At 37.7% G+C, this 20,220-nt stretch overlaps 1 protein-coding gene across 7 annotated transcripts in view; it reads right to left on the bottom strand.

The window, feature by feature from the left end:
- The window catches only part of ABCC4 (ATP binding cassette subfamily C member 4), a 152,919-nt gene that overhangs the window by 116,512 nt on the left and 16,187 nt on the right, over nt 1–20,220 (bottom strand). For all 7 annotated transcript variants that reach the window (XM_030476125.1, XM_030476126.1, XM_030476127.1 and 4 more), the window contains exons 4-11: nt 19,625–19,849; nt 14,581–14,670; nt 13,986–14,149; nt 10,357–10,482; nt 7,548–7,797; nt 6,013–6,117; nt 1,580–1,669; nt 1,042–1,233 (exon numbers count right to left, since the gene is read on the bottom strand). In XM_030476125.1, the coding sequence (XP_030331985.1) occupies nt 1,042–1,233; nt 1,580–1,669; nt 6,013–6,117; nt 7,548–7,797; nt 10,357–10,482; nt 13,986–14,149; nt 14,581–14,670; nt 19,625–19,849 (1,242 nt within the window). The remainder of the gene's footprint in view (nt 1–1,041; nt 1,234–1,579; nt 1,670–6,012; nt 6,118–7,547; nt 7,798–10,356; nt 10,483–13,985; nt 14,150–14,580; nt 14,671–19,624; nt 19,850–20,220) is intronic.

Genomic DNA, 20,220 nt, shown 5'->3' with positions numbered 1-20,220 from the left:
TAGTGTTGGAAAGGACCTTAAGATCATCTAGTTCCAAACCCCCTGCCACAGGCATGTCGTATTATTGTATTTCTTATTCAGAAAATACAGAAGTTTTTTTATATTAAGCTATAAAACACATTCTGAAAGTTTTTTCACAGCTTCTAAGATACATAAATTTGAAAGAAAACTATGAAAGCAAATCTACCATCAAATATGAAGTGGGGTTTTTTTTTTAATGCAGTTTGCTGTCTTTTAAACTCACTAAAACCTTAAGTTTAGACAACAGCATATGACTGACTTTCAGCAGGAGATATTAAAACTCTATCTACTATGTGTAAAAACCTTGCAAAAGAATTTTCATCACAGTAACCATCTGCTTTTCACCTGTGTCACTGCTGACAGGAATGTTGTAACATGCCGCATAAAACCATTTTAGCTGCCAAGCAAAATGTGTGTTTCTTGACAAATCTGGCTTAATCCTCTTCTATATCTCATGTCACAAACTCCTTTGCACACAGACCTTTCAAAAACATTTTTCCATAGAACTACTAGGGGTCAGCAAGTTCTCCAACATATAGCACTAAGGTTCTTTTGATAGCTGTTAGCAATGCATAATATATGATATGCATTACATTTATTTAAAAACTCCAAACAACATATAGGATATTTACAGAAAGGAAGTCATGAATAGTGCTAATCTGATCATTTGTTCTCCACCTTTTACTGCATTTACACACAGACCTACCTTAATACCAGCAAAAAGCGCTACACGTGATTATGAAATTAAATAATTGGGAATAGCTTTTTCCAAATGTAGCCGTACTTCCCATGAGCTACATCTCCCCCTAGTGGAAGTTTTAGGAATTACAAGAACCCGCTTTCACACGGTTGTCAAAAATAATTACACACATATCTGTTAAGCGACAGGATTTATTTCACATGCTACTCATAATAATCAATTGTATATATTCTACATTACAGCATGTACCACAAGTCTGAAAGAACACCAAGATAAAAATAAAGCTTGTGAAAATAAAACATACCAAGAGAAAATCATACCTTTTTAAGAGCACAGACTTTTAAAACTTTTTCATATTTTTCTTTCTCATATTCCTTGTCAAACAGTATATTACTTCTTACTGTACCAGAAAACACCCAAGGCTGCTGAGAAACATAGGCAATTCTTCCAGTAACGTTTATGAAACCTTTGTCTTTAGGCAGCTCACCAAGCACAGCACTTAAGAGTGAAGACTGGAAAAGATCAAAAAAAAAGAAGTTTGCGTTAAAGGCATGACAGAGATTGAGCGGTGTTTACTGGCACGATGGCCTATTCCACCTTGTCACTCAAACTACTGCTAATAGTAGAAGAGCACTTGTACCCTTTACACGCAGGCTAGAAGCAACGTGCAAAGCACTGTTTAACTCTGAACCATCTCCTCCCCACTCCCAGAAGGACATCTGCCTTTCTTGAATGCCAGTGTCTTGAAGTGAATGAAGTGTGTTATTATACAAAGAAAAGAACCATACATTTTCAAGTTTCTAGTCATGTTTAACACTCATAAAACCCCTACAGAATGGAGTAAACATTAAGACTTACTTTTCCAGCTCCTACAGGACCAATCACAGCCAGTAATTCCCCTCGTCTGACAGTAAAAGAAACTTGTTGAAGTGCTGGGCTTTCTAAATTCTATGGATTTGAGAAAAAGTTAGGCTTCCTCAGTAATGAAATACACACCATCAGAACAGCTTTTTATAAAATAATGCACATAAATCACTATAAATTAGCAACCCATATGCCCACCATATTTTCAGACATACATTTTGCCTCTTCAGTAATTCATATTTTCATAAGACCCTGATCCTTCACCACAAACAAGTAACGCAGATAAAACAGGGTTCAAGGAATAAGGAACCCCAAGGCAGCAGAACCAGTGCTTCCTCAAAGCCCACACATCCCTGCTGCAGCTCAGCACAAGGCTGGGGCCGCAGCCTCAGAAACAAGAGCTCTGTGCTGGCCACCGCACAGGCATTCACGGCTCCAGAAGGGCACATCTGGCAACACTGAGTAGCTAGAGAAATGCTGGAAAAAGGGAGGGTAGAAGCGCTTGTGGAGCCCTAGGAAAGCCAGGTCTGTGTTTGCTCTAGTCAAGGCTCTACCCAAAGCGAAAACAGTAAAATGCTGTTTGATTTTACGTAACTTCATCTTGTATATGATGGATTCTCAGGGACTTTTCATAGACAACATAGTGGGCTACTTGTGTGAAAACATACTACCTTAGGATTGTTTGTTTAATATTCCGTTTAATATTCCTTTTTTAGCATGCTTATCCTTTATGTTACACTACTGATAAGAGCTTATTTCCCAACATATTTTGCGCATCTCCTATCAAGGTTGTAAAAATGCCTTTTTCTTGTGGAAAGAAAGGATGCTCATGTCTTTAAGAGCTATGCTAAACCACAATTCCTAAGGGGCTGGTGCAGCTCCCTCTCATTAAAGCAAAACACCCTTGTAACAGGATATGCCTTTACATGCATCTTAGACCACACTAAGCATGAGTGACGCTAAAATGCAAACAGGAAAATATATGCATTTAAAAAAAAAATGAAGTAGTATTTCTATTAAAGGGCCAAACAAAACCCCAGTCTTAAGTTTCAAGAAAGAAGAGCAGGTGAAAATATCTAGTGTACTTCTTAACAGCTTGTGCAGACTGTTTAAAATCTCCAGCCACCCTTACAGGTCAAGAGGCTGAAGAGGCCACCACCTAACCCTGCATGAAAGATGCCACATGGCCGAGTTCTAGGACTGCGAAAAGGGGAAGCTTGCAACTCATTTCAAATTATGTGGGAGAGACACAGGGACAGTATCCACCCACACCATGACGGCTGGGAGAGCTGGGCTACCACACGTGTCCATCTGTGCCAGGAGAAATACTCAGTTCAGCAGCACCGTGAAAGCTGCACGTCCCCTACCACAGCTCCCACCTCGCAGAAGCACCGCAGGGTTCACAGGAGATCAGAGTCACACTGAGAACCCAAACTTGTGCATGTGCTGCTATTACTAATTTCCACAAGGTGGCATCAACGGGGCTATTTTCTTTTTCTCCATTCCCCTCCCAATCAGCATTTTACCATGAATCCGATTTCTCCATCCTGAATGTGAGTTCAGGTGCTCAGCTAGTGCTAAGGTCAGGGAAACTCTACCAACTTACGGCAGTCGAGATTCTTTCTTTCTGGTTTGGGGTTTTTTTTTTCAATGCAATGCTTGTAGGAAGAGAAAAATATCTCTTACTAAATCAATTAGTCTATATGGAAAAAGTAAATAAACTTTCAGACACAAGTCCTTCTTCGGACCTCTTGAGGTTGTGCTTTTGTATTCACCAAAGTGCAAATATATTTTCTCTCATGCTCAGGTTTTTTGAAAAAACAAACAAACCAACCAAAAAAACCCCCCAAAAAAGCCCCAAAAATATCCAAAAGCATTATAGAAATTTTCAAAAAGTTTTGAAACTATTACCCAGATAGTAAAGTAGTATTGTAAGATGTCAGACACCCTATACAGAAGTAGTAAAGCAAACACCTAAGGGGCAGGGTATTTTTTGCAAAATAGCATTCCTTATAATTAAAGGCAATTTGTCCTGAATTAATCACACCTATTTTTAGAGACTAAACTGAGGCACTTAAATTAGAGCACAGACTAATATTACAAGTAAGTTCATCTGACAGCTCATTATCCCAAACATCCCAGCTCCCCTGTGCCCTGTCAACTATCCACGTCTTTCACTTCCCTTCTTCTGCCTCTTGTTCTTGCCTAATCTGGCAGACAGGTTGTTCACGGGACTCAGTTATCAGAAAATAAATCACATTAAAAGCAATTCATTTTCTATTGAATTATCCCTCTGAACTGGTTCACCACACGACCGCAAATACAAGCATTAACACCAGCACAAGCGAGGGAACAGACATACACAGAGTGTGAGGACAGAACACAAGAATCATCCCCTGAGGGGCAGCAACTCCTTGGATGAGCCTGGGCAGACCTTACATATCCTACAGGCAAGAGAAAGAACAATTCATCCCACCTAAGGGATACAGAGATCATACGGTGCACAGAAGTCCTATACTGCTGAGGCTCCTCCTTTAAGTGACTAAAATTACCATGGATAAATTTGGCCTCTCTTCAAATGCCTGAATTTTAAATCTGAAGCGGCTCAGTTGGGCAGACAGACTGTTCTGTAAACTCAAGACACAGCAGCAAAAACCCCTACTGAAGAATCCCTAGTTCCATGCTGGTATCAGACTAGCCTGCGGGACTCAAGATAATGCTTGTCTTAGTAAAACAAGAGTGTGACCGTTAATTAATTGGTTTTCTTTATCTTTTGATAAACTGCAATACACCATGTTAGCTTGTTTTCCTAAAAGTCTAGCTAATAATCCCTTTTTTACTTCCAGTGATTTTGGTTTCATGGGTTGTGGTTTTGGAAGTTATTTTTAGTATCTCTTTTAGCACACAATCTTTAAAAGTAAAAAAATTATCATGCCGCTGTACAGAGATATAAGGAGTCTTGAGAAACCTTGCCAGGGCATCAAGCTAAGTCACTTACTTGACAAAGGATAGAGTAGTTTTATTATTCCTTTCCTAACTCCTCTCTCTCAGAACTCATCATCTTTCCAGTGAGAAACTCTATAAAATTACTTTGCATCACTCTAAGAATATTTAAGCGAAACTTTCTGAGCAGCTCTTACTAGTTCTGGGAGAATTGTTCTTCTCCCATGCACACTGCATTAAATACAAAATTAAAATCACAGTAGCAGTTTTGCAGGTGGTTTGCTGGTTTAGTGGTTTTTAAAATCTAAAGGAAACCAGTAATTCCAGTCATGCTGCCCTGCCTTACGCAATATAAACAACTCTTGGAAAAAAAGAAGGTGTTTTATGGGCATATTATGCAACCATTTCCTATAAATTGTTAACGGTGCTACCCGTGTTGGTTTGAGAAGAAAACAAGAGACTAAGAAATACATTCCATTTTGCATTAGAATGTATTCACCATTAAGTTTTTAATATCCATTACTTTTTAAGAACTTGTTCAAATGTCTCAAAGATTTATGTCACAGAGACAACTCTGAGAAAGTAAAGCACAATAATACTGCAATTCTTTTTTTTTGTAGCTAAGTAGCAATATTAGGTAGATTCTCACATGTTTTCACACTTTATCTTCCTTGGGACATAGCACAGGTATTGGAAGAAGGTATATAAAGGGCAACACATGACATGTCATGTTTGCATTACATTTACATACAAAATTCATTTTTAGAGCTCCCAGCATTTGTTTTGGAGACTCAAGCCTCTCCTGTGCAAGGATATTGGCAGCTCATAAGACGTAAAATAACTCATCACAAATTGCTGCTTACCATAGCAATCGCAGTTTTAAAACAGAAACAACAGTCAACCTTTGCCTTTCTTACAGAAAAGGATACATAATAGATTTATCAGCTCTGTGTTGTCCCTTTTTCTAGCCATTTTGGTGGGTTTGGTGAATTTTACGCAGAGAAAAATTTGTAGCCGAACAGTCTCAACTAAAATACAGAGTAACAAACACATGCAGTCTAGTATCTAAAGCTTTCGATTCTGTTGTAAGCAGTATAACATTGTACTGATTCAAGACTGATGGACTGATCAACATTCAGTTTACAGAAAAAAAAGAACCCCACGTGCTAAGGCCCACCTTACTGTGCTTAATTCCAACTTCAGTATCTCCATTACAATACAGCCCTGTTAAGAAATATTTTCACAAAGAAACGCACACATTTTCATTAAGTATAATATTCAGGAATAGCTAATTTTAAAATGCACTTGGTAGTCTTTTCAGTACTATTTTACAGAGTTAGCTTAACACACTAAACGGATTCTCATATACAAAAGATTAAATACAAAACATCAGCACGCTATACATATACACAGACATAATGCTTTTTTAGACTTAGAATGACTCCAGCGCCAATATACTTTACATTTACTAGAAGTAAATTTACCTTATCCCAATAGCAAGTCAAATCCTGAACATGAAGAATGACATTCTCATTATTACTGTGCAGTTGTGGCTTGAAGTGTGAGACCTCATCAAGTATCAGAAAGTTCTGCAATAAAAGAAAAACAGGGGAAAAAAGAACAGAGAAAAGTCTATTGTGAGACTGAGGATGGAAAGGGAACCCAAGCACATGTTTTTGGAAGCAGCATACGAACATTAATGGAGGAGGGGACCAACCACAAACTGATCAAAGAACTGCACTTTCAAAACAATGCACAACTCCTTCGATGGTGTACCTCTAGCTATCTAACTGTCCCCTCCAAAAAACCCAAAAGTACAGATTTAATAGCATTAAAGTACTACAGGACTCTAAGAACCAGCCGCTCAATAAAACAGAATTCCTGAAGCAACTGGACTGCAAGAATCCACCCTGTCCTCTCCTTGAAAAGCTGAAAAATCTTAAAATTGTTTGACTCCCTTCTCCATGCAAGAAGAAGTGAAAACTTCACTGCAACACCTTAGCATTGCACTGCTTTGATGGTAAAGGCTTATGTTGTTTCACACAGAAGAACTATGAGGACATGGTAAGAAGCTGTTAACTGCTCTTATTAAGCATTCTCCAAGTGACAAAGAAAGCTGCAGAGCACCCAACCTCTCCTTTTAAAGTCCAGGGCATTAACAAAAAAAAAAAATTAAATTGCTTATGTCTGCATAACTGGTTCACTGCACTTTCACTACTGTACGTCTGCATTATAGCCCTGTTAGAGAACCTTGCATGCAACCGTTCATGCAACTTGAAAGTTGCATGAACATGCACTTTTGTCCCACAGCCACAGTTCTAGCACACCTTTCCTGATGCCTCATTTATAAATAGCTCAAACACATTCAGAAAGGAAAGGGGTAAATTCTAGAGAAAACTTTCAAGGGTAAGAGTTAACACAATTATAAGACAAAACCAGAAAAATTCTATCATGTTTTAAATCACAAAGCACAAAGACCTTAAATAGGCTCTAGCAGACAATATTTTCAGAAAAGATGGAAGATCTTGATGTTAGCAGCCAAGACTTAACAAGTTAACTAACTTAGCTTAGTTAAAAAGTTAACTAACTTAGCTTGTTAAGAAGTTAAATGAGCTAACAGTTTGCAGACATGAGATAGCTGCTGAAGTCCTACATTGAGTAAGAGGAAGCAGAATCATAGAATAGTTTGGGTTGGAAGGGACCTTCAAAGGTCATCTAGTCCAACCCGCTGCAATGAGCAGGGACATTTTCAGCTATCTGTACACATGTTCCTGTTACTTCAAGAATGTCTACACCACCTTTTTCCAAGTACACTTTTCTCCTACATTTCAGACAGCCCTAGAGTGCATGTCACGTTTTTGCACACACATACACAGCAACAAGTTCAGTTTTCTAAGAATAGGTTGTTTCATTAAAAATTCAACTGCAAAACTAAAACAAGGCTGGTTTTGTCTGTGATATTAAAACAACATTAGAGTAAGAGAAGAAATCCGTATACCATCCAAATCAATAACCATACCTTGATTCGTCGTATGCTAACCACTGCCTCGGATACTCTCTCAACAGCCGCAGGGAAGAAGAGAGTTACTGTCAGCCTTACTGCGCCATACAGGGATACTGCAACAAACACCCGACTTGCAGAGATAACATTGCCAAGTAGCACATATGCCATGAAAGTCATGAACACTGTGATTTTGCTTGCCACAAAGAAGGAGGCTAAGTTCAGTCCTCGCAGGTAGGAGCTTTTCATAATCATGGCAATCTCCTTCCTAAAAATGCAAAATACAGTCATATCAATCTCTCTTGTTACAGTTGCCCTCAACAATCAGATGAGGGAAAACAACTCTCAGGATTTTATTTTTATATCCTTTCTCCTCCCCTTGAACCCTCCCCCCAACTCACATGTAAAGAACTGTAATGTATGTTACATGGTAAATAATAAAAGACAAATTAAAAGGCTTAGAAATCGAGTGAGGAAAATTATTATATTTAATATCTTAGTAGTTACAGAAAACAGTTATTTTTTGGAGACAGAAAACCAAAATACTCTTTTTTTTTTTTTTTTTTTCTTTTTTTTGCTTTGGTCAAACAAGTATGTAATTCAGATTCTAATCTGCTCTGCATCTTTCTGGCTTTGTTTTCTCCAGGAATTTGGGCTCATAATTCAGAAAATACTGGTCTGTAAGGCCAATTCTTCTGCCAGCCTTTACCCAAGCTACAGAGTGACTGAAGTACTACACAGACACATAAGACTCCCTCCAGCAACTGAAAAGCTGCTGATGTGTACGTTCTCAATTTCCACTTCAATTAAATTGCAGTTTCCACTTCTAAATGACTCATCAAGTCCAATCCTCAAAAAGTTACTGCATTATCTACAATGTGGATGCCACCAGGCTTAACTTCTTATTAAAATAATAGTTTTCCTTTATCAAGAGAGCCATAATAACTTACTCCTTCTGCATGTATTCTGACTTTACCTGCTCAAAATAGTATAGAATACAAAATTCTGAAACAATACTAATTTCTCTTCCCAAACATTCTGGCAATTCTCAGGGAAATTCTTGATCATTTTGACTGCCTTCCACTTGGAACTATATAGTAAGATTAGAAACTCAAGTTATGATGATACAATTTGAAGTAAATTAAGTTTTCATTTAACGGAGAGAAGGATGCAAGATGCTCTACTGGAAAACTAGTTAAGCAACTTTCCCACTATACTTGCCAAATTGGCTGAATTGACAGACTTTCAGAGTTTCAAAGACATTTTTTCAGCTTAAGGGCTCACAATCTCTGATCTCCAGAGTACAGTGGAAGAACACTTGTATGTAAACTATTTGAATTGGGTCTAATTCAATTACTTCTACAATCCTGGATGAAACACTTTTCCCACCCTCTAATAATCCTTAATAATCCTCTCTGCTATCTGTGAATAATCAGCAAGTTCTTTGTGCTACTCTCCATAAAAATCAGATAAATTACAGCCTACCCGCAGGCTGTATATAATACACTACACTGTCTTAGGGCGCAAAGGAAACCAATATGGACAGCCACAGGAAAAAAAGAGCAACAGAGGAGCTGAGATGTCACCTTAGCAACTGCCAAGGGACACTGTAGAAATACTGGGCAATAAATCACCTGGCTGAATTGAAGACTTTTAACTACAGTTTTCCATAGCACAGATAAAGAAAAGAAAGAGGGCTCAAGATGTGTTTTGGAAGAGCTTCTTTCTCTCCATCATTAAAAAGGAAGCCTCTAACCCTAATGACATGTTGAACTTGGAAATCTAAAGTTTAGTGATGTGAATACGCCCACTGAGGAAGCTTTCAATAAAGAAATATCCCCTCTGGCTCCACACAAGACAGGAAAACTTTTAATCAATCAAGAACATTCAATTAGCACATGATCCTAATACCTGAAGGAGGAAATTATTATGTGCATGGGAAGAAATGTCTCAAGGAACATTGGCAAGTTTGCAAGCCTGGACATGGATGTAAAGGAAAAAAATTCCTTTAAAAAAGAGGAATTCCCAGTAAAACATATTAAAAAAAAATAAAATAAAATAAAAAATAAAAATAAAAAAATAATCAGAGAATCTACAGCAGGATAACAACCTTCTTACACTGGAGAAGTACTTAATATGAAAATTAAATGATGAGAAATATGCACCTGGCCTAGTTATTCTTTAGTACTGAATGCTCTCATACTGTTAAGTAAAAGCACAAATATTGATTGAAAATAGAATTTATGAATAAGTTTTCATCAGATACTGAGGACCCCTGAAATGAAATGTCTTAGGATACCAACTCAGCTGGCCTTGCCAGTTGAACCACTAGGGAATTTCTGGGCTGCTGTCTTTCTCCCCTCCACCCTCTCAGATGGCTTGAGCAATACTTCAAAACACAAAAAGGGAAGCAGAGTACTTCCTGCAGATGCCATCATTTAGGACAGAAAGACACATTTCATATATTTCTCAGGAGGGAAATGTCTTGCTTATTGGTTACTTGTCATTAGTTTACAGAACTGGGGATGAAATTGTTCGATTACAACTACTACAGTTTATTAGTTGCTGGTTTTAAACACAGCCATAAAAGGAAGCATAAAACCCCCCCCACAATTTATAAATATCAGAGGTTTTTTTCTTTTTCTGCCCCATTAGATCATATTTTCATTACTTCACTCTAAAACTATAGAAAGTTCTAAAATTAAAAAAAAAGCCAAAGAAGTTCAAGTAAACTGCACTTTAAAGCACAAAACAATACAATTATTGACATGTAAAAAAATGGAAACAGATATTGATCATATACCAAGCTGTATCTTTCCAGGATTACCTTCTTAAACCATTCACAAGTTCCGCAAATGATTTTTCCCAAGCATACATCTTTATTATCTTTATACCACTTATGACTTCATTCATGGTCCTAATCCTGACATCTGTTAAGGCAGCTGTCTTGCTTCTGTAAATAGCACAAAGTAAAAATTCTCAGATTCTTAAAAGAAGAGTATTTACAATGGCATAACATACTCATATTAATGAAGTTTCTGCTTTAACTTATATAGAGGATTCATAGAATTGTAATTGCACTGAAGGGTCTTCCTAAAACAGCATCTTAAAGCTGACACACAGCAGACAGACTTGGTGTATCTGTAATCCTGGTATCCCCTGTTCTCAGGGAACTAAGTTGATTTAATGTTCAGAATTATATGTCAACTTGCACAAACACACGGTATTCACTGAACTACATATTTGTGTACTAAAATAGAAAAATCTCAGAAGAAAAAAAATTACAATTATAAAATTTAGAACTTAAAAAAAAAAAAAAAATCAGAAAATTACTTTTAAAAATTGTTTTGAAAAGCCAGAATAACAATCCTTCTCATAAGGCTCTTTTGATGTTGTTAAAGAAACTTGGCATCTGTGTGTGTCTTTTTGAGATTAACTCAAAAGCAAAGATTACTTAGTAACAGTACATGAGCTATAATTTAGGAGAGCTAATCTAGATATGGCTTTAAGAAATTAATATTATTTCAGCATTAATTGCAATTAACACTAAAGTAAATAATCTATTTTAGTTCCACATTATGTTTGCACTGATGAACAAACGGGAAAAATATATAATTAAATAATAAAGTCACAGTTTTAATTAGGAAAAAGCATTGAAAGTTAGAAGCCACATAATGAATGCACAAACCATGCTAATAAAGCCTATTACAATTCTGAATTCGCTCATGTAGACAAACATACTTCGCACATAGTGAGCTAAGGTAGGCCTTATTTTGACAAAGCACACTTTTCCCTGCTGCATTTCTTATTTTTATACTTTTTTTCTTTTACCAATGGAAGGTAAGAGTCAGAGATCGTATTTAAAATAAAAATAAAATAACAAACTTTTTAAAAGCCCTTTAGAAGGGGTGAGCTGGGTTTTGTCAGCTTAACCTGCCCCCTGTAAAATTTCTCTGACGCTCTGGAAGAAATAGCAATGTTTAAAACACTTCAGCAGAAAGAATTTCAGGCGCCTGCTCGTCATTTACAAAAAACAACTTCTCAGCACTAGCATTGCATAATCATTGGGATGGCTGAAGCAGGATATTTATGCAAGAAGAAATATTTATACAAGAAAACTGACAAAAGAAATGTAGAAACTTGGCCCTAATACAATAAAGATTTCTTATTAAGTCTGAGGAAGACAGTTTTGTCTGCACCAACTGTACTGACATGGAACGAGATTATCTTTGCTAAATCCTCTTTCCCTTTTTCAAAAAGGGACACTAATAAGAAAAACAACTGCTCAAAGACTGAGAGAGCTCATCCTTTCCTCCCCATACGCTCACCAGCACTGCAAAAGGTAAAATTTAGCATATGTTGTTCATATTTCTGCAAGTGTCTGAGAAGTTCCCTTTATGACGCTTATGACCATTCTAAATTTAGCAAGCTGCAGAATTCCTTTTTGCTTTCATGAGGCGTATATGGTCAGTTTTAATCATGCCTGTCACAAGTGACAGATTTTACCTTACGAAAAATTAAAAGGGCTTTAAATGAGAATATTACAGTTGCATGGCTAAGCAGTGGAAGGATTGAGTTCTTGTGAGTAAATATATATATAATGGTCTTCAGTCCAGTAATTGAACTATTTCTCAAATAATATACTAGGTCATGTGTATTTTGTAAAATTTCTAGTACCTGTGAAGGTAAAAACAACACTGCATAATACACTGCATACCATTCTATAGGATACCGAGTCTGTTTCTGCAAATTCCTACAGCACTGAAGTTCCTGCCTGCATCATAACCTCGTGTGCACATATGTGTTTACAATCTATGCAGATTCCCAGCAATTGCCATGTGAACACACTCATCATTACAGAGCTGGAATCCACTTCAGCTTTTCCACTAACTCCTTCTGTTCACTGCACATTTTTATGCACACGTAGACAAGCAAAAGTTTTTCTAGTTAACATTCTTTCCCTTGCACTACATCCAAACAAGTGGCTGTTAATGAATGGGGGAAAAACCCAAACAACATTACACTGCCACTGCTTAACTGTAAAAATACATACCTTCAAGACGAGATTTTTGTCACCTTGTTGTCTGACCCTGGACAAGTCTCTTAATCTCTTTGTGCCTCAGTTTCCCATCTGTAAAATGGGGATAATAATGCTTATCACCATGGATAAGGCACTAGTTAAGTACTGTTTTAACTATTGCCTCAAAGCTCAAAACCTCAAAAACTTGAAACTCAAAAAATACAACACTGAAGTAGCTTGATACTTATGCATGCATGTTACACATGCAGTGAAAATGCGCATGTAAGAATATATTGGAAGTGTTCTACAAACAGGTTTTGTCATTAAAAAAACCCAAAGAATTTGACAGAGAACACTGAATGGCTCATTATCTGAGAAACAGCACATAACTGAAGACTATCAGAGTGATTACAAATAGAAGGAAATCTACAAGTTAGTCTCCTTTTGTAATTCTCAGCTCTCTCCTCATACCTAGCCATGCAATGACAATGTCAGTCTCAGTACCTCTGGAAAACTTGTCTTAAAATACAATGTGAAAACAGTAACTCGCTAAAAAAAGTTTCGCTGGTTCAAAGCGCTAGAAGGAACTGATTCACCCTGAATAAAAACACAACAAAGATGAACAACACTACTTAAGCATGTGTGTACACAGTAAAAACAAACATATTCCCATCTACATGTAAAAGCCATTTACAAACTCATGATGTAAGTAGAGCATGATTGAATACACAAGAAAGTTCGAAAATGAGAACATTGAAGATAATTCAATATTCTCACTTGAGGCAAGTCTTTCTTTTAGGAGGAAGTCAGAGAAAACAAACTATATTTGTCAGATAATGGATAATTAATGCAAACTCCTTTTGTATCTCCACAGCCTAGAACCTTACAGTTAGAAACCTCACAGCTGACATCAAAACCACCATCATAATTTTTTTCTTCCTTTCTCTCTCAGTTCCTTCCCTTTTCTCCTCTCTGCATCTTTGTCTTGGAGGGGAGAGAAAGCAAGATCTTTGAACATGCAACCTTCAAAGCTTCCTGTTGCAACTCCTGTATTGCCCCATTAAATCAAACCTACAGTAGTACTGACGATACTGCGTTTGTAGTAACTACTCCTTAAGCATCAATGCAGGAAGGCAAAGCTCAAGGAGTTACACAATTTTATGCCTACATCTACAGCAATTAAGCTGCAGAAGTAGCCCAGCTCTTCTAGTATACTGGACACCTAATGAGTAGTGGACATTTTCAGCATGTCTAGAAAAATAACCACTTCAAGTTCCTAAACAGGAATTCAGAATTCTCGCCTTAGCGACTATGAAAAACATGGGGAAAGATGAAAAACAACACCAAAAAACACCCCTCACAGACAGAATCAGTACTCTGCCTCCATCCAGTATGCACATTTTAAAACCCAGGACACAAAATACCTACAACCTTACCTTAGGGAAGAAAAAAGCCTCCCAATGCAGGTCTGGACAGGAAGAAGAATAATCAGAACGGCCATTCCTGCAAGACATGATGGGCCTATCTCCATCCAGAGAAGTACTGTTACTGCTACAGCTTGAATTGGTCCAGCCCACAAGAAGTGCAAGAAAATCGTTACCTAGGCAAACAGTTAAGGAAGAAAAATTAGCTTTTGGTCTTACCTAAAAAAATTAAACTTTAATAACACAAAGCTGAGGAAGCAGCTTTGCCTGCAGCAGGTACTCTGGCATCCAGTGAGAATTCTGCACCAGCTTCAGAGACCTAAATGTACATGGAGGTGCCTAACCTCAGAAAAGTAGAAAATTACCACATTGATTTGGTTTTATCTTCATGCACCAATACTTCTCTGAGCTTGGGAAAATATTTAAGGAGGGGAAAAAAAGTATGTTTTCCTCCCATCTTTTAAGAGAGTATTTCTCTTTCTAAGATGTTTAAGAAACACCTAGAGGAAATGTTCATAGCAAACAATCACTAGTTGTAAACAAAAACTTCTTAACTCGAACACCACAATTTCTACAGCCCCTTGGAAAGACTTGTAATACTTCTTACCTGATCAAACTTGTTCACATCATTTGACAGAAGATTTACTATTTGACCAGTGGTAGTTTTTGCCATAGCTACATTACTGAGACGAAGTGCCTAAAAAAGTCAAAACAGTCAAATTGCCACAGCTCATAGAGCACAGTACACCTATACACAGAAGGCTCAATATAAAAATACAATACCGGGGCAAAAGCTGAAGGCATATCTCAGCTTTTGCCTGAGAATACCTGGGCACAGTTCAAGAACCTTAGATAACATGTGGCTTAGGTTAAATATTCTGAAGAAGAGAGTATAAAATACAGTCTAGGGAAGGACTGTGGGAACAGAAGTGCTGTAACTATTTTCATGTCTGAAGAGACTAAAAATGGGAAAATGCCAACATAGCAAATTATCAAAACTAAACAGAAGAGCCCGTAACTTTTCATTTGCATTGCTCTCCCCCACACTACGAGCATCTGTTCGAAACAGGAACAGAATATTTCACCTGAAGACCAAATTAAAATCAGGATAATGCTTGGCCAATTGAAAGAATTTTGTTTTGAATGAGATTCGTGACAGAAGACAAAAACCTCAGGTTATTCATTTTACACTATCAGTTCTTGCTAACACTGCAAACTGTGCTTTCTGTCTTTGCAAATGAGAGTTAATATCCCTTTAAAAATTTCCCTTCTTAATAACTCTTGTAAAATCGTAAGATTTCTGAATTACATTAAGTTTAGCACATGTTATGAAAAGCAAAAAAACACAAATATTTCTATAGGTTAATAAATAAGTTAATCAGAAGAAAATAGTATGTGATCCTAAAATACCTCCCCAAAAATAACATCTGGAAATATGCAGTCTGAACATTACTGCAAAGATCCAAACTGAAATAGCTCAAGGATGTAGATAACAGACCCTGCTTCCTTCTACTACCTGCTGGAAAGAAAACGCAGTTTTGCAGCACAAGTGAAAAAAATGTACAAAACATGTTACATGTTTTCCTGTAACAGAATAGTTCACTCCTCAAAAACACTCCACGTTTTTAGGCAGTGCACATCTACTTCTCCCTCTCCAAAAAGTTAGTATTAGGATTCCTTTTTGATCAATGATCTAACCTCAAAAGCACTAGTTGTTTCAAAAATTCTCTTCCAATATTTTAAATCAGGTGCAAGAACATCAGACATCAAAGTACTATTCAAAATATTATTTCAAGTGCCTTACATTTCTTGCACCTCACTGTTGTTTTACAAAGCTATTAATCACAGAGAGAATCCCAACCCTAACATTGAAACCAAGAGGCAGAAACATTTAAAACTCCACTAAATAATTCCTCTGAGATTCCAATAATAAATCTAGGATATTGGGTATATGAAAGACAAGATTTAATTATTTGAGAAAATCATTGCTTCATTCCCTGTCTTAAGCTTGTCTCTCATACATCTGAAATCCCCCGTGAAGCTGCCTGCAGGTAATGCTGTCACAGCACATCCACTTTTCTATCATGTTTACTCCACACCAGAGATCAAGGTTGATAAGCTCCTAGAAAAGCAGTTAAGATATCCGTAGACCATAATAATAGGAGTTCAAATGATGTGTAGATTAGAAGAAGTTGCCCACCAGGGCATGTTTACAGCACCTATTGCTACGTACTCTTTTACAACACAGATGTATCTACTATTTTGAGTCCACCTCAGCCACCCAGGAGAACACTGCACTGGTGTCTTGCTACTGGTCCACGGCCTGGGTCTATCTGGGACCCACCACCTGAGTCACCTTTCTGACCTCTTCCTTGCTTTTTCAGACACAGACAGTGAAAACAGTTTCAAAATGTATTAGCCCAGTTCATTTTGACCAAGACAGCAAGCATCTGAGCCAAAAGGAGGTAGCTCATCTGTGACTGATTTGTCTGCTCAGGGAAGAGACAGCCATTCCCATCATCGGTGGTAATGCAATTTTAGTCTTCTCTTCCCTTCCTGCTTCAAAACTACTTTTGAAGTAGCACTAGTTTTTATTTTTATTTATTTTTTTTTTAAAGTGAAATGAGCCTTACATTTTCCTGGCTGAATGGGCCTGCCTAGACTGCGAAGTAAGCAGAAGGAAATGGAAACATCGGACACAAAGCAGCAGTTTTACTGATATAACCAATTTCTACCCCAAAGTCCTGGTTTGGTACTTTCCCTTTCGACTACATCTGAAACATGTACCATGTACCCTAAGAGCTGCTATGAAGAAAATTAACTCTATCCCCGCCAAAGTCAGTATACTGTGGCTTTAAGTACTGCTTTGACCATAACATTTATAAATTCACTCTGAAGGTAAGAAATACTAATCTAGAGCCACACACTGCAGTTTTTTAAAAAGCAACTGCAGTTTGAATTTAACTTTATTTTACATTTGCCAGTTATCTGCCTGTTTTCAGCACAAAGATCTGCTTCATTTTCTGTCTATAAATTTTCTGTACAAATGTATTTCCCAGCAAGCACCCTCTCTCAAGAAAAACAGGTTTTTAGTTATATGAACTAATGAGAGTGGTTTGTACACTTGATGTCTTAGGTTAAACTTTTTTTTACCCCCAAGATGTAATTGCACTGGCCCAATTTCAATTCTTTAACTATTCTTTTCCTCCCATACTCCCATCTTAGCGTTTTAATTTTTCCCTGCCCCAAAGAATCAAAAGCACATTAAAAAGGGAAAACTGACCATAGACACGAATAATATAACTGTTTGGTCAAATAACTGCTGACACTTTTTTGGCAGCTTTTGGTCTCAACCAACTACTCCACACTTTAAACTGCTTTAGTGTTTATTCTGAACCTCAAAGAACTTCTAAAACTTAAGTCTTCCGGAAAAAAATAAACAAATAAATAACCAGCCTCCCATAAGTAGCCTTTGGTTTTAACACACAAGACTGTGAGTCATGAGACAGATTCCACTTTCATTTTTGTTACAAGCTTCCTGCGTGCATCACTAATACTTCTTACTGATCACAAAACACCTTAGTGTTCGAATACAGGGGTTTTGCAAATGAGATTTTAACTTTCCAGGAAATGAAAAAGGGTTTAAAACTCAAGAATTAAGAGCATAAGTTCTCCACTAAGGATTGCTCACTCATCCAACCCATTCGCCCTTGCAAATCCAACTTTGTATTTACTACAGCAAGTAACAAACACTGCAAAAGTAAATCAGCATCCAGATTCTTTCAAAGGTCTATCTATATGAGGATAAAGAGGAAGTATGACCTATCTATAAGCCTCGGATAGCGAGGACAAATGATTAGAAAGGTTTATCAATGTTCTGATGTGACTTCAGCCTCCACCCTCAGGAGTAAACATTTATGAGATGAGGGGAGATTAATTTTCTATATAATCACATCTCTAGAAATAAAGATGCGTATTATGAACGTTTCTTTTCCAAGCTTCTAAGCTAATATCAACACAGCAACAAACAACATCACTATATACATATTTCATGAACTTCAAACTGTGTTATGATAATCAGTTTAGCAAATTAATACCTTAGAGATGTTTATGTACAAGAAAGCAGTGTGCCATGTTAGAGATCAGTTCCCAGAGGATAACTTCCAAGGTATCAGAAGAGGGAGGAGAATAAATATATGCATGAAAAGCAATCACCACTTACAATGGGGATAATTTTACTCTCCTCACTTTACTGCTTTGTCCAAACCCTTCACATGACCCATACCAGTAGTCTAAGTGTTTGCCTATGTTAAATGGTTAAATCAGCATGAATTTCTTCACATTCTAAAGAAACTTTACAGTCCTGATCCTTCAATTAAACATCTTTGCTGAGGTAAGAACTGGCAGGTCACTATTTTAGCAGTACTAAAGCTAAAAAAAATAGAGCATTTTCCCTTCCAACATCCCCAGCAGGGACTTCCCACTTGGAAGTGGAGTTCAGCTCAATGGTTTAAATACTGCAAACAGCTTCAGAAGAGGAAAGCACACATATACAATTGGGTTGCTTGCTCCACAGAGCACAGAGAGGCCCACATTTCATCCTGGATGTCACTCAACTCCTTCCTGCAAGTAATACTCGTAACTTCTCTTGTTCCACTGTCCACCTGACAGCAGCCTCAGCTCCATCTGTAGTGAAAGACAACTATTTCTTGATCAGGACACAGAGACAGCAAAGAAACCACAGCTTACTAAATGTACATGCCTTCTTGCACTTCACTGGCTTTAATGAAGGACTCCAGTGCTCCTACAGTAAAACCAGTAACTGATACTAAAAAATGGCTCTACCCTACCTTTAGGATTCAGCATGGTTCTGAACCGCGTCTCCTGTGCCCACTCCCCTCTTTCTTCACAACAAAGCAGAAGGGATACTAACGGTGTAATTGGTATATCATCTCCTCCAGCCCAGAGGGGGCAGCAGCAGTACTGCAGTACTGTGCCTGTCCCTGAACTGAACCGATGGATGCCTAGAGAGGGTGGGCAGCCTCTCTGACCCGCAAAGGAGGCAACTCACCAGTTCTACAGCACCGCTGAAAAACCAATATAAATAAATCCCACCATTAACCACAAAAGGGCCGGGGCGGGGAGGGGGCAATCGTACAGTGAAGCAATTCCCAGGCAACTGAGAGTACTGAAGCAAGTGGCGACAGCCAAGCATAAGGTCCTCCCGCAGGATGAACCTGCAGGGCTGAGTAACTGCCAGCATTCCCTGGGACAGCTCTGCCCCTCTTCTGCTGTATCCTAACTGCCTCTGACCACTCCAGCACACAACCCTTACACCAGCAATGGCAGGGCTCCTCTCTGACAGCAACAGCAGGCAAATATCAGCACCTCCTCCTAGTCTTTAGGGCTATTTAATTCACCACCTTCTCTAGGAGGACTGAAGCTGTCATTCAAACACCGTTATGACCAAAAAGAGAGCAAAAGCACATATATACACTTAAGGTCTGATACATATGGGCATGCATTACATTTCTACAAATGAGTAGCTTCAATGGAATTCAAGCATGAACATAACAAACAACTGTATTTTTAAACTCCTCTAATGAAATAGCTGTCAAATGCCAAATATACCTGTAAACAGGTTTGCTTACCTTCCGATAAATCATATGACACATAGCTACCCTCAGCTTCATGCCAGCCCGCTGTACATGATAGAAGTATAAGTGGTGCATTATAGCTAGAATAAGCGTGCACACAGATAGAGCAGCTGCGTAGCAATATGCAAAATTCAAAGCTACCTCATCTGAGGGATCATAGTTTTCAAAATAATTAATAATTTTTCCCAAAAATATTGGTTGAATTATTTTGAGGGTTTCCTGAAAGAAAAAGAAGGGAAAAAAGTATTAACAATTTGATATCATACTATGCTACCCAAGTTTATAACCGGGCAAACAAGAGCCAAGTATTGCCACAAGTCACATGCCGTATTATTTTGTCTTTATTGTGCTCAAAAATGCCAATTTTTATCAACACATAATTCAAAAGAACTATGTTCCACATTAAAATTTAGCTGACTCTTTAAAAAGAACTCTCAATTACCCACAAAAACTTTGATGTTATAAAAATAAGTATGTACTACACTGATGACAGTGTGTCCTTTACAGCCATTTACACATAGCAAGAAAAGCCCTTTTCTATTTGGCACCCCGCTCAGATACATAAAACACTGCTAAGCCTTACAATGCAA

Source organism: Strigops habroptila, chromosome 2 (genome assembly GCF_004027225.2).
Source record: "Strigops habroptila isolate Jane chromosome 2, bStrHab1.2.pri, whole genome shotgun sequence".
In the NCBI taxonomy this organism is placed as follows: Eukaryota; Metazoa; Chordata; class Aves; order Psittaciformes; family Psittacidae; genus Strigops; species Strigops habroptila.
This window is presented reverse-complemented; position numbering and strand designations above follow the sequence as displayed.